The sequence below is a fragment of the Haemaphysalis longicornis genome, unplaced genomic scaffold (assembly GCF_048455015.1).
Source record: "Haemaphysalis longicornis isolate Haplotype H1 unplaced genomic scaffold, Haemaphysalis longicornis Haplotype H1 scaffold_13, whole genome shotgun sequence".
Lineage (NCBI taxonomy): Eukaryota > Metazoa > Arthropoda > Arachnida > Ixodida > Ixodidae > Haemaphysalis > Haemaphysalis longicornis.
The window spans coordinates 74,241,216-74,256,672 of record NW_027526233.1 but is presented as its reverse complement, the minus strand read 5'-3'; the positions used below and the strand labels follow the sequence as shown (position 1 = coordinate 74,256,672).

Genomic DNA, 15,457 nt, shown 5'->3' with positions numbered 1-15,457 from the left:
AATGTAGCTCGCTCAAAATATCGAACGTTTTATTTTGCCTTCATTCGACACAAATGCTTGCATTGCATGCTTGCATCCAATAACTTCCGTACATTAAAATGACACAGATGTGATTAGTGAACATTGTGAGATTATTTCCCGCAAATTGTAGTCTGGAGTATCTTGGCCATGTTTAGACCACTCTCGCTGCGTTTACGTCGCTTCATTCAGTGCAAAAAACAATTCAATACGCTGTCATCCTATCGCCATTATATTGGCTGATTTCCTAGACCTTCCATGTGAACTCAAAATGGGATGGCGTGGCTCGACTGCGCTTTTGCACAGCTCGCCTACCCTCTGACAGAATCAGTCGGCCCAGCGTTTAGTCAGCCGACGGCCGGCGGGTCGTTTGCAATTCGTTCTCACAGATGAAAGCTACAGCTCGTTTGTGTGAGAAAGAATGTAACTATAGTTTGTTAGTTTGCAGACTGTATCAGGCTCTAAATCAAATTCGCTCCACAATAGCGCATATGCGACGCTTTGCTGACTGGTACGCTAGTAGAAAAACGTAAGACCAATTGAAGGTTGGGGAAAACTAGGCAAAGTTACTATTAGTACTAAGGAAATAAAATCAGCAGCACCTTTTATCGTACAGCGAAAACCAGGGTGCGCGAAATACATTTTAAACTGGGTGAACTAGCATAGCTGTCCGCAGCACGACCACATATCTGCGAATGCGTTTCTGTCTAATGAATTCAATCGCTAGACATGAGATATGGTTGGAATTCTGGGGACGCTTGCTCCACGAGCTATATACAAGAAATGGTCACCTAAACTGCTTAAAATGCTACAACTCAATAAAAACGTGGACTGGCTATACAATATATACTTCATATTTCCGGCACTGGAATCCCTCGCTCATTGCCGAGTGGTCTGCAGCATTATGTATATTGTTTTGCAAGTCTCAAGTTTTAATTCCCACATGTGCATGTTTTCTTTTTTTTTTTGAGGTTGATTTATTTGTTTCAGGGCAATGTTTCTGCTGTATTCACCGTGTTTGCGCGGTAACGTTCATTTCTACACGAGTGCGTGCGCAGAAACGTGCAGACTGACATTGACGCGCTGTCGAGTTCTCGTTGGCGCGGTGTTGCCATGAGCACGGATTGCTTGTGGGCACAGTCCCGAATCAGCCGACCCCTGGCCCTTTCGAACCCGCCTCCTACGATACAAGTGCGAGACAGGCAAGTTCCAGAGATGGGGGAAAGCGGATCGCATTTGAGCGTCTGCAATGACGCGGAGGGAGTTCATCTACAGCCTACGCCTTGCCTAGTGATTGCTACGATTCCAGGCCGTGCTGGTAGGCTTATCTGACGCAATTTACAGCCGGCACCATGCCAGAAGCGCGGTATGCCGATTACTTGGTTATCGAGAATGTTCATCCAACTGTGACGTCGGATGCCACGCATGTTGTTTCACAGAACCGAAAGTGAAACCCGTTTGGATTCTAATCTTGGGCATCATCCAATTATCCAGCACCTTGTATTGTCGTCACTGCTGTTTGTTTGGTGCGACTGGCGCATAGCGCGCATGGTAGTTTTTCTTCTTTCAGGCTTTATAAAATGCATTACCCCTTAACGCCCGCATAAACGATGAAAAGCGTGTTTATTTGAGCTGCAAAAGGGTTTATTGGAAGGAAGACAGAGTCCGCTGAAGAGGGATCAAGAGGCAAAATTGTCCAAGGTGAACCAGCCAGGGGATTCGACCCTAGCCGCGCGATCACGCACCGGTGATGACAGCCGTTGATCCGTGCTACATGCTCATTCGGGCATTGACCGGTCGGTGAAGAGGGATTGGACGGCGTGAGCACTTCAAGCAATCTCCATTACAGAGCCAGTATACGCAGGTGCAAGCAAGAACAGGAGCTTGACAAATTCACTTCAGAGTCCCTTTACCATACTGACTCGTATTTGTTAGTTGGTGCTTAGAAAAACCTTAAGACGTGTCTGCTCATGACTTATGAGACAAGCATACACTAGCAATAATGCATTTATTATGCGCATAGTAAACTTATATCTGCTCGAAATTTATTTAGCCTATCTATTTCTATTTACCTTTCAATAAATTGCAACAGTAAACCTGCAATATTTGAGTAGGATCTTTGCGCTGGAACACCCGCCGCGGTGGCTCAGTGGCTGTAGCGTTGTGCGGCTGAGCCCAAGGACGCGGGTTCGATTCTCTGCTGCGGCGGCCGTTTATCTAGTGGAGGAGGCGAAAAGCGAAAGCATCCGTGTATTCAAGATTCCGACGCATGTTAAAGATCCCCAGCTGGTCCATATTAATCTGGAGCCCTTCACTACGGCATGCCTCATCACATGTGTAGCGTCGGCGCGTTAAACACCACAATCAATCAAATCAGTTCACAGTTAAATGTGTGTCTACTTTGGAGAGACTTCCCTGTAGCTGTGTGACATGCGAGAGATGTATTGCGTGCGCCTTCGTCCAAACCCCGTAATTTTAAAATTGATGTTTACGGTACGCCTAACCTACCACCCAGTGACTGCCTTGGTCACAGTGAAAGTAAATTACTCCTTGTTGTTTGACTTTTCATTTTCGTAAACCTGACTTACTAGTCAGTGAGTGGTAGTGCATTCCCCGATAGTGTAACAATCCAGGCAGAGTGCTTTTGTCTTACATGGTGCTCGGGGCATGCATTGAGAGTAGTTGGGGTGAGGTCAGGCGCAAAAAGCAGTTCCTGTACAGCGCAAAACTTGAAACCAAATTGGGGGCTCGAAAACGAGCCCGCCGTCCGCTTTCGCAAGACATTACAAAGCAGAGCGAATAGAAGGTGTGAATTCTTTCCGTTTTAATGTTTTGCAAATTACTGGCGCAGCTGTGAAATCTTGAGAGCAGTTTCACAAACAAGCCCACCTAATTCATCATTCAGCACAAAAAAGCTCACACGCGCGGATCAAGCGCTGCTTGGGAAAACGACACAGGTGGCGCCGTAAACAACTGGCGCGTACCACCCATGACTGAACAACAATCCAATGATATATGCAAATCACCTTCTGTAAAAAAATTGTTTCGTCATAAATAACATCTCCAAAAAACTGGAAACAGTTGCCGTGTTGGTTTTTTATGATGGACGAATTACAGCGGTACTACTGGGGGTGATGCAGCTCCTCATTACGCACTTTATAAAGGTGGAAGAGTTTCGTTCAAAAGGATGCAAATGCCTGGGAAGTTTTACGTTTTGTGGTTGTTTGCAGACAGCGAGGTAACAAACATGCTACCAACCTTTACCGAGTGAATGCACATGAGACATAGACACACGGCGCAGGTCTACACGAGTAAGAAAAAAACTTTTTTAAATAGTTTCAACGTTCCCATCTCAAAGAGCTTAAAATTGCCTTGACAAAAGTTGCAAACCAACACAATGATGCCGAGCACTTGAACGCATATTCGACGTAAGAAATTTCCGAGATCGCTGTGCATTAGGAAGAACATCGGCTGCGCCAGACGAGAGGCAACAATGCTAATGGGAGGCTTGGCTTCGGGGGATTATGGGCTCAGATTGCCTTTCCTACAGCAGGAAAAACTCTAGCCGTGGCGATTACCCACCGCACAATTTTGTGCTCTTTCGACACAGGTACGCTGTGATCCTGGAAATTGTAACGACTGTAAACGCCTTCCGTAAAAGGAAAATAACTATATTTACAGTACATCACAGGCAGACAACATCATATCGCCGCCGTCGCTCATCATCGTCGTTTTCTTCTTACATATACGATCACTTCTTTGTACTCGAGGTAATAAAATTTTAACAACCTCCCCCAGCGGTGGTAGACGCGTAGGGCAAGGTCCTTGCAGTGGCCTTTCCGTCTGTATTTCCACCAATGGCGTGGTTTCCTGCAGGGTGCATTTACAGTCGTGTCGGGCAAACGTTAACCACGCCGATTATTCTTGCGCTTGTATTGCCAAGCGTGCTTAGCAGCAGGGGAAGCCTTCAAACGGTTTTCGTTGCCCTGCTCGTCCGTCTGAGTGGATGCCTTTACGGTCGTGGCGATGGCCCCGATGTCTGCCAAACGATTTGAGAAGTGAAGTTTTTGTTCCGCGTTTGTGCGTCGGTGCCACGTGAGCCTAAAGGCAAATCTTCCGGTCGCCCGAATGTCTTCTTCATATCTCGTCTTGTCTTTGCATATTCGGTTTGCGCACGTTCGGTTAGCTACGCCTTTAACCGATGCAACAAAATTCGTGTCAGGTAAACACCGTAGAACATGTCATCGGAGATGTAACCTCTAGCTTGGTTGTTACCTTTTGACAAATGGTTATTGGGCCAGCCGTGCTCTTCTTTGCGATTCTACGGTAGGTACTTTCTTTCAGGAGGAAGGCAGTGAATTACGTTTGCTCTGAAGTCTTCCCGACGGGGCTGGCTACTTTGCAAAGGGATGTACATGTTGGTTTTAGAGAAAGGTCTTGGCCTAGGCAGCCCTCCATGTCGCCTTAAGCTTTCCCTACAGTTATTTAACTCTAGTTGGGTGCACGTGGTTGAGTGAAACATCACGATTTAGATGCTTTTCCGGAGGCGTACGTGGCTTGTGGATTTCAGGCTCGACAGTAGCTGTCGATGTAATTTCATGGACCTCGTTCTCGGTGCTACAGTTGTCCACATCATTGGATTGGGAAGTCAGCCGTGCGACTTTGAGGGTTGAAGGGCGTGTCCTCCCGAGAAGCTTCGCTGTGGCAACTGACGTTTTAGGGGCGAAGCTCCTCTTGCTAAGGCCCTGTCCTGGCCGTGCATGGCACATTGTACACGGCACAATGATGATGATTGTGGCAGGATCCCCCTAGGGATTGCCCAACCAAAGATTGGCAGAAGAACTCAAAACGTTCAAAGCGTTCGTTGCTTCCCAGCAAGGAGGAGAGGAAGAAGAAGAGGTAGTAGTCCGTCGCCTGCGAGCTGAAGACACGGACCGGGGGCACGCGACACAAGACACTCTGCAGAAGGCGACAGCCAAGGTGGCTAAAATGTCACACACCGAATTCGCCAACTTACCCATGGAGGTTCTAATCGTAAGAAACAAGCCCTACATAATCCCCACAAACAACGACGTCGTCGACGGACTTGTCGACGGAGCGGTGGAAAGCTTGACATGTCGAGTCTTTATATGATGTGTGGGCGAATGTTTCACGGTTTTACCGATAAGCATTTTAGCTTCGCCCCTTTCATCATCATTCACTTCGTGGAGATGGCGGAATTTTTTTCTTGGTCCGTAGTAGAACTACCTATCTGAGATGAGGCTGTTTCATACCTGTTACAAATGACATGAAGATGACTTCGTAGCAACTAATTCGCTTGCCTTTAGATGTATTGCCAAGCTATGATGTAGTCCCAGATCTTATCGATGTCCACTAACTCTTGTGCAGCGTTAATGACAGTTAGAATTGGTTCAATGTCGTTGTCGGTCTTGTGCAGTTCGCTGGGCTGTTTGTCAAGGATAAAGGTAAAGTGAAAAATGTCTTCGTTCCTTGCCTCCGTCCTCAAAATAGCCGCCTTCGATTCGGAGATCACCCGCGTTATAGCTTCGCGGTGAACACTTGATTTTCGGTGTAGTTCAGTTCCGCTAGGCTCCGATTGTAGCTCTGTTATAATGAAGTCGGTCTCAGTTCTTTTCAGGCATTGGTGGCAACTTCTGCGTATATACCGTCGTTTGTTCATCCCGTGGGATTTCGGCACCGCTATGCCATGACTACAACGCCTCCGTTAAAAAGAAAAGAAATATATTTGCACTATCTCACAGACAGATGACGTCCGATCGCTGCCAACGTTATTTGATCGTCGTCTTCTACTTACATCTGAGATCACTTTGTCCTCGCGGTTGTAAAAAGGCAACTGTAATCATTGAGGCAGGCTCACTTGGTATGAAGATCGTGTTTCACTTTTCAAGAGTGTTGCGCTCTCGGCCAGAGTTTGTCCACTGGAACTACATTTTTGGCATTGGACGCAGCAGCAGCCTATAAAGGTTATAATGCAGAATGCATCGTTTTCAGTGCAGATGTTTTCGGACTGGTTTTTTTCTTGGTGTAAAAGGGCGATAAAATGTTTACGGGGGTAGACGCGCAAGATACGCGTGTTGGTTACTTCAATAGATATCAGTGTGGAGTGGCAGCGATGTCTGCGACATTTGGGGTTCTGTTAAAAAATCGACGGGAGATAAGTCTTCTAAGCATGGACTACAATTCCTGTGTAAAAATGATAAACGAATACGATATAGTGAAATGTAAAAAAAAGGTGTCCGAAAAAATTGCAGAAATACATGTTTGTATTTTACAAAACACAAACATTGACAAACGCATCAACAAAATACAGTATTTGTGAAAGACAATACAAAAAGCCTCATTTTGCAGTTGAAAGAAAACGTTATTCATCCTTTACTGTCTCTCGAGGTTGTGGAGAAAGCGCGCACCTAATCCAAGAAATGGGGGTGGGTAAGGCCGGGAGGGTGAAGCCCGTTAGTCGTCTTGTTCATTCCTACGTGCGTTTTGACATTTGAAGATTGAGCCGTTGAGCACTCGACGTACGGCCCCTTGCTGCGGATATGTTATTATTGTTTTTATGGCAAGACGAGAACACGGGAGGAACAACGCGACTTCCTTGGGATAGACTGCTTTTGGTCTTCCCGTTCTTGTCGGGACATTGTGATGTTCCCTCAGAACAGCCTAAGTTCGGTGCCCATAAAAAGTTGGCATTAAACCACGCTTCGCTGAATTTTTTGAAGCAGGCGTAAAGACGTTGAAGTTTCCTTGTGTTCATGCAAAGGCGAGATCTCATACCATATACGGGAAATAACCTCATTCTTTGCTTAGGATACTGTCTGCGGAGGGGTTCAATATTTGGCATGAATTTTTTCATGACATGCTATATTACAGCATGCCATGAAAAAAAATAGGATTGAGAACTTTTTATGGTGTGCGTTTCAGCAAAAGAGCCTTTCAACAGAAACAATTCAAGACATATCGATCATCAACTCTTGCTTTGTTGGTTACCACAAAGAACAGTGAAAGAAAGCGGGCTGCTCCTTCCTGTCTTGATTACCCGGCCAGCCCGCTGTGCCGTTGCGCCAACAAATTTGGCATGTCGCCACCAAACACACGGCTTTGTCTAGTGTTCCTGTCAGCTTCGTAAATTCTGTAGCCTATTTTTCAACGCACAAGATACGTCTACGGAATGCGTCCTAATCGCTACACGCTAGGGCTACGCATTGGTCAGGGGTTCACATCCACAAAATTCTCTTGGATTTGCTGCCCTTTCTCGGGCGCAATAAAAGCAAGGGCGGTGAAACAATGTTTCAATCGTAGCAGGGTCAGTTTGAGAATGCGAGTTCATCTTTTTCAAGGGTTCGTGAACTCGCTGATAAACGTTCGATAATTACATGTTGAGTTGAAAGTCAAAAATGTGTGCGCCATGTTTCGTCATCTCTTCGCCGATAAATATGCATTGTTCTCACGGCAAAAGGAATTGCAAGGTTATTTTCTCGTGACTCAATGCTGTTAACTGGATCGGTTACGCCAGGGGTGTTAGCAAACTGGCAGCGTACGTAGTGACTAACTGAGTGCGCTGTTTGTCCGTGTGGCCTATTCAAACAGTGTTCGAGCAAACTATACGTCTAGACTACATATAAACTCTACGGAATCCGAAATTTCCAAAACTAAGATAGCAAAAAAGTGTGTTAAAATACCACTGTTACGTCATTGAGGCAGTTGATGTTGCGGACAGAAGGGTTGCTAGGGGCTTTTTGTCCCCTGCGTCAGGTTGTAATGACTCAAACCAATATACTTGTGCTAAGCAGTCAAAAAGAATTACAAAATTTGAATTACCCATCGCAGCTACCAATACCAGCTTGAAAATTTGCATTACGGTTCTTCTAATGAGCTCTCCTTTCGCTCTTGTTTCAGGTTTCAGGACACTGTCTGTTCCACAAGTTTTTCGCTTGATCATGGAGACCGTGAGAGCTCTTCCGACATCCATTCCAATAACGTATTTATTTTTAAGCAAACCTTCTAGTGCGAAATGACTTTGCAACCATTGTGAATGAACATCCATGTATTCAGTGCATGTTTTTCAATCGCGTTTTGTTTGTTGCTCGCATATTCGTTCTTCACGCACAAACGGTCCCTCCGATGAAACGATTTTTGCCAGAAACGTGATTAAAGGACGGACTGAGGAGTCTCTGCCGCCCGCCCTTCGGCCTCGCCGACCCACCTGCGAGATCAGGAATTGGGGACTATCTGGGGAGCACTGTGGGCGTGACATGTCTACTCCCTTATTTACGCGTACCTTCTAACCAGAGAACCGTGCCAGAGTTTAGGTAACACATTTCATTAGCAAGAACGCTCTCTGGTCGCAACTCACAGTTGCCTAACCTGACGCCTCTTTAGTGCTATTATTGAAGGAGGTCGCAAAAAGGTGCGGAGATAAGTGCAAGAATGCGATGCATTGCAAGGTGCACCGGTTTGCTGTTTTCGCGACATCACTTAAAAGTATGCTGCGGAGGGTCCAGTACTCATATAGATGCAGTACCTGTTATGCTTGCCTGCTAGAGGCTCAGAAAAAGAGAACGAAGAAACCTTTTGCAAAATAACGCAGGCTATTGGGTTGACGAGGTTTAATTGACGTTTGGTGAGGTCTGTAAACATAGCATTAGTGTCTTGCTGTAGGTTGTCCTTGTGTATCCCTTTGTTTCAGGACTAGACCAAGCTTAAAGAAGAGAAGGCATGTAAACCGTTTCAGTGACCTGCCTTGTACTGCGCACGTCTTGTCTCCGTAGACATGCATCTAACTAACGTTTGAATATGCCAATTGGTTCTGCGTAATATAACGAAAAAAGCGCTAAAATGGGAATCAAGAGAGAAGCACAAAAACACAAGCTCTGAGTAACAAAAAAAAATGCGCATCTTTCACAAGTGGTGAAAGGCCGGAGAAACAGCACAGCTGGCGGCCCCTATCTCTCTGTTGAAGACCGGACTGTTGCACCTCACATAGGTATCCCAACTTGCCGCTGAAAGTTCCCCATGAACGGAAGGTCAGGATCATTTTGCCCTCAGGTTTTCACAGCTCTCAAAATAGACCGCGACGTTAGTACCGGTGGCACCCGGCTTCGCGATCCCGGCGACTGTACTCCCCACTTCAGGCGCGAACGCACTTGAAGTTGTGGGAAGAGCATGCCAGAGATGAATGCCACGAACGATGGGCAGAGTATGGCGTGCACTCCTCACGAGGCACACGCTCACGTGCGTTGGCTATTTTCTCTCGATATTATTGTTGGCGAACGCCGCCGGAACAACCTGTTAAAAGTAAGCTCGTTTTTATTGCAACAGGCATTATAGCAGATACGCACATACACAACGTTTCCCACCAGATCAAGGACGCGGGTGAAAAAAATGGCAGCACCTCCACTCCGTGGATGATGGCGAGGGTGAGGAGTACGGGGACTGAAAATGACATCCAAGTTGTGTCCCGAGTGACATCCGATTTGCGCCCCGATCGTCATTCGATGTGAGCCGTGAGTTGCACCTTGATTGTTCCCTAAACGAAACTGCAACTCACGGCTAAAATCGAATTTCCTTTGATTTTCGCTTGACGGTGCTTTGCGCACGGATGGACGCGGATAGACATTGGGAGGTCCTAAGGTACTCCGCACTGTTACAGGCGAGGGAGTAAGCGGTTTGACTCTTGGGTACCAACTCACGGTCGTAGCCCAATGGGTAAGACGATTGACACTAACTGTGCCTGGTCTACCAGACAAAGGCTCGAATCCAGTCGGTTCCTGTGCCTGTGTGATTTTTTGCGATAACAAATGCTATGCGGACGGACGCGGACGGACATTGTGTGGTCCTAAGATGCTCCACACCTAAAAGCAGGCCCGCACACAGTGTTTCTTCCCCAAACAACCATGGAATGTTGTTAATCAGGCGAACACACCTGGGTGCTCGAAGGATCAATGCACGACAAAGCACCCGAAGCCCTTCGTGCCATGCCGATATACGTTGTGTATGAGGTGCCACGTGCATGCGGTCGCGCGTATGTAAGGCGAAACGGACAATGCTTAAATGAGCGCCTGAAGGAGCGTGCCTGCACCTTCCGAGTTGGCACTAGCAGTAATTTAGCCGCGCACTCCAAAGCCTTCAAATGCTCCCCGCGTTTGTAAAACACGAAGTTGCTGAACAGCTGTCATGACATACGCGCCCGCGAAGTTTTTTGAAGCATGGGTGATAGCCAAGCTTGTCAAAGATTGCGTGAGCACTCCTACTGCAGCCCTCTACAAAAATAAACTTGGTTACCTAGACGCGTGATTTTCTGGGACGATGAATCGGTGACTTCACGTATATATCGGACATTGGTTTCAGTTTTTAATGTGTGTGTTTTCTTCACTGACGTTTGTCTGACGTCACTTTACGTTTTCCGTTTATATTGCCCGGTGCAATAAAGACTGCGCTCGTGTTTGTGCACTCCTTTCTTGGTCGTCGTTAACGCAAGGTTATTCGTCATAGTATTGTAAAACTGCCCATCTTCTTTCATGGTGAAGTCAGTAACCTTGATGCGCCCTAATGTTAGAATGGAACTGTCTACACACTTGTATTTCACAATTCATGGGGTATACGTGGATTTCAGGCATTGGTTAGAAAATGTTTCAAGGTAGCGTTTTTGTGGACTGGTGTGTAATCAAAAATGACCTAGCATGTTGCAATGTAATGCTTTTAGCTCCCCGCCTTTTTACGAACCAGTAATAAGCTAATTTTTAACCACAATTTTCTAGTGTATTTATGCCATAATACCTATTCCGTCTTCAAAGTTTGGGATGAGAAATGGCAAAACTAATACGTAAAAAACGCTTTAGCATTTCTTTAAAAGTTATTTCTTGATTGAAAATGTCAAATCCAAGAAGTCTCAAAGAGAATAGCGGCCCCCCAATGTTTCCACTTAGCATGAGTACCGCAAGGCGTGTTCGTTTTTTAATGTCTTTATACATATAAAGGCAGCCGTATATTCTAGATCATGTGCATATACTATTGGCGGTACATCGCTGATAACTGTTTCCACAACAATCCCATTCTGCTCAAGAAACAAACGTCGCTGAAAATGCGTCTACAGCTTTATAAGGTACGCCATGCTAAAGAGTGGAGTTTAAAAAAGATGGCAGAAGCAACCAGTAAGGAATTCTCCATATGTTGTCACGAGACAGTCTGAGGCAAGGGGCCGAATGTAGATATCGTGTAAAGGCGGCGGCACAGATAAGAAAAAAGGAAGGAAAAATCCCAGGCACAATGCGCCTCCGATGGTATAGTTTTAAACTGTGAAGCGTCATATTGCTTGGGAGAATTACGCCTCTCCCACCCAGTAACTTTAAACGAACCAAGTGCGCCTTACAGATAAACAATGCACTGCTTGATAGACAAGTGTCTGAAAGAACTGCGGAAGCAATTTAAAACAGGCTTGTTTCCGAGGTATTACTCTTTTTTTTTTCTCTGACATCCCAGAAAATGTCTAAGCAGAAATCCGCAAGTAATGCGGGTGCTGCTCATTCGTAGATGCACATGTGGGCTTGGGGTTATGCGTTCTGGAGTGTCGGGCTTCTTACAGGAACAGCAGCTGTTAAAAAGTATTGTCGTGCGCACCAGGACGCCAGATGGGCACGCGAGTGAAACCAGGATGAACGACAAAAGTTTACTTAACATTACTAAAAGAAAAATAAAATAAATAAAACCCAATACGTGTGCAACAAAAGGTGTTGATATTGGAAGTGTTACCCGGAAACAACTGGTGGAATACTTTTTAGACGACACGATGTGAACAAATAATTTGTAGACATGTTTTTTCCTGGTTGAGTGCAGATTTTTAGGTATGAGCATACGATTTTATGCTACTTTTTTATCGCAAGTACTTTAGGTTGTAAATAGGCCATTTTACGCAGTACTTTTTACTGTGAACATTCTGTTGTCCAAGGGTCGTCAGGCACACTCAAGCAGTACGCAACTGCTTTTCGCCTGATGTAACCCCAACCTTGTGTTGAAAAAAATAAACCTTTGATTTGATTTGAAAATCCAAAGTAGCACAGCATATGGGATTTCCAGGTCTGAGAGCAGGAGTGCGGTGAAGTGAATGAAAGCCGGAGAAGATTTGAGAGTTAAATCGAAGGCTTCTAGCACCAGGGCGATACAAAACGGAATCAGATAAGGGAACGAGATACATTGTCGAGGCCTATAAAACACAAAGTTGTGTTGCTCGTATAAATGACAAGCACAAAAAATATGTTTCGATCTTTCGCGCTACTAATTTCACGCGATGAATAGCTAACAATAGTTCGTCAAAAAATCCCCACAACCTACAGCGTACCCTTTGGTTCTAACTATACCTTTTACAAAAATTTAAAGTGCGATGCGGCAAAAGAAACCTGAAACAACAAACGAGCTCTTTGAGCCAGCGACGAGCGAGAAGTGGCTGTTCTGTCCCTGGCTTCTCTAATTCACGTTTCCAAGGAGAACAATAGGGAGTTTGCATACCATGATGGAATACTGCACAAGCGGCCTCCGAGCTGGCGTTGTTCATAAAATGTTTCGCCTTTTTTTTATTACACTCCGCTTTAGTATATATCCGCCCATTTATTTTCCCCATTTTTGAAGTTACTACCCGTTCTTATACGTTGTCTGCTTGTACGCCTTACATTGCTCGTGTCACAGTGGATCACCCAAGAAAGCCCAACGCTGTTGGTGAAAATTTAAAATAAATAAATGTATAATAACAATACGATCAACCAGTAGACAAAACACCAAAACACAACGGCCATTCAAACTGTCGTGAAAAACCCTACGATTAACTACAACCCACATTGTGATTGCGCAAATAACCCAATCGGTTTGAAATTCTTATTCGAGTGAAGAGCATATGTAGAGATATGCAAACAATTGTTCAATATGTTCAAGAGGCGCTCATGGTCTTCGCCCAATTTCCCAGAAAATTCAATTGACTTTCAGGCAGAAAAATGCAAGTATTTGAGCTAGGAGTGTTACACTTACCTTTTTTCTTACTCCTGTAGCCGAATGTTTCAAAGGCCTTCCGGGCCCCACTTGCGAACATGATTTAAGCAGTGCAGGCCTGATACGCACTGCCGCTCACTCTGCACCAACGTTCACACGTTTATTGTCCCTTGGAAGGAGAGTCCGAGCCTTTCCTGTTGAATCTCCTTTCATTTGAGTGGCCGCGGCTCACGCGGCAAGTTCTTCCCGTCGGTCTTCCGCTGATTCCACTTCTCAAGCACAAAACCATGGTGGCTGACTTGCCATAGAACAAGTATGCGGAGATGAACAACACTTTTCTGAGGTAACCACTGCCAGGCATCGAGAAGAAATTATTTTGGTCACGGAACTCATCTCAACTGATTTTCACTCGAGTGGTCCGCAGAACGTTCATTGCCCAGCTCGTTGCAGCCGCTGTATTACGTTATGCTGCATTGCCCCAGAAACATAATGGTATAATGTTGGTGGCCTTCCGCTCCAGAAAATAAAGCGGCCCGTTAGTTAAAAGGAAAGGGTATCATTTTTGGTCCAGTCTTTGCTGCAGGGTCCCGATGAGTTCTCAAACGAGTAGGAGTTACAATAGTGTACGGTATTCTAGTCAGACTTTTAAATTTTAATTGCAGGATTCGGGGAAAATCCCGATTGGTGCCTACACTTTAGACAATTACTGTCCCGTAACTGATATTTCACAAACCTGGTGCGAAAAAATGCGTAATATTTAAGGTCTATCATCAAGCTTAGAAAGCATAACCCCAATATTCTTAACATGGGCACTTAATTGCGTAGAAATTTATGCAAGCTTTCCACTGCCTTACATTTATACTGTCTGTACGGAGCCTCTTAGGTGGTCAGAATACAGCACACACTACTTTTCTATACAACTGGGGAGTTTTTGGTTTTTGTAAAGTTGTTTTTACTTCATGAACACAGCTAAGTTTTTCTGAACTGACCGATACCTATTTCGATATGTTTTAGGTCTAGTTGTCTCGTGGGGACTCTGCATTTATTAAATTCAGCAGCTAATGTGCAGCAGATAAAGCATTGTACATTTGCTACAGCTGAGTCGAGCTGATTTAGCAGTTGTTATGTTTAAGATCAGCCCGATTCAGCAGCATCTACAACCAACTAGCCCCAATTTTGCCTTGCCTAAATTACCCTCACATGATTACGGCTGTAATGCGCCAGTTCACTAGTTCAAACGTCAGGTGAACACAATATGCCTTTGTTTGCTTAAAACTGCACTCCTCATAAAAAAATACCCGCTTTCATCTATCCGAATGGAATTTCATTTGAAGGCAAATATATCTTCCAAATATTTGATATTCGTTATTAGGAGACACTTAGGAAATGCAGACGGGGATCCTCTTACCAACAGACTTTTCTTCCGTGTTGCTTTAAGCGTCGTCGCTAACAGCTCCAATAGGATGACTAACTTGTCCAGGAAGATGAGCAGAATAACGACCTAGTATTTCTCCTTCTCTAAGTCGGTCTTCCAAGGTCATTTCATATTGATGATACAATTCTGGACATTTTCTTCCGCTACACTGTGATCTTCTCTTCCTAGGTTTTGCGAGCACAGAAAACTGGCCCGCACCCGTCGTCGCGGGCCACTACCGAGCGTCTGGCAGAAGTTGGCGCGCATCTTCGCCCTTTCGCAGAGCTCTCCCCCTTTTTCTCCGACTCTCCGTGGGAGTGTTTCGATTTAGCGGAGCTGCCGTAGTGGCTTTAGACAATCACTGCCTGGTCGTAGGTTTTTCCGCACTCTAACTTCATTCCTTGGTACGTTACAACGTCTCTGCATTTCTTGTGAAAGTCGCCGCAGGTCCTCTTGCGTATGCACGCTACTCGAGAGTTTACCCTTGCTTTAAATGAGCTCTTGAGGGGATCCCGACTAACGAAGCGAAACATGATTCATCGGGGACGATAGTTCCCGAGGCAGGGCCGTAGTGGACACCGGATGTTACCAACTTTCTGCATGAACCCGACGATGCCATCGCAGTTTCTCAGAGGTGATGACCGCGCCACTTTGATCGTGTCTGCTCATTTTGTAGAAGTCTGCTGGTGTCTTAATTTTTAGACGGTAACAAAAGATCGGGCTTGAGTATTGCAGCGCGCTGGGGTTCATCAACAGTCATTCAATACAACCTTTCTTTCGTAAAAAATTATCGCATTTTTTTCGCTACTGCGGAATAACTTAATCGAAATCTGCGTGCATTTTAGCTTCCACTGCTGGCAACAAAGAAAAAAACAGAAACGTTCCACCAGTTCTGAAGTTTTTTTCTCTTCCGTTGTTAATCAATTGGTGAATGTTATGCCCTTTGGTAGTCAATAGTGCACAGTACAGGGCAAAGGCCAATGTGTGGAGGCTGAAACTGTCGTGCTTTATAGTACTTGTGCGAAAGAC

General features: G+C 45.3%; 1 protein-coding gene across 9 annotated transcripts in view; it reads right to left on the bottom strand.

Annotated features, from left to right (window-relative positions):
* Window positions 1-15,457, bottom strand: part of LOC144164348 (Kv channel-interacting protein 4-like) — a 560,797-nt gene that overhangs the window by 71,492 nt on the left and 473,848 nt on the right. Inside the window, exons 1-2 of one of the 9 annotated variants that reach the window (XM_077694861.1) lie at window positions 14,423-14,666; window positions 13,054-13,312 (exon numbers count right to left, since the gene is read on the bottom strand). The exons of 7 other annotated variants lie outside the window; for them this stretch is intronic. In XM_077694861.1, the coding sequence (XP_077550987.1) occupies window positions 13,054-13,114 (61 nt within the window). In that variant the 5' untranslated portion in view covers window positions 13,115-13,312; window positions 14,423-14,666. Of the gene's footprint in view, window positions 1-13,053; window positions 13,313-14,422; window positions 14,667-15,457 lie in introns of those variants that run through there. One more of the 9 variants, XM_077694865.1, reaches the window with a different exon arrangement.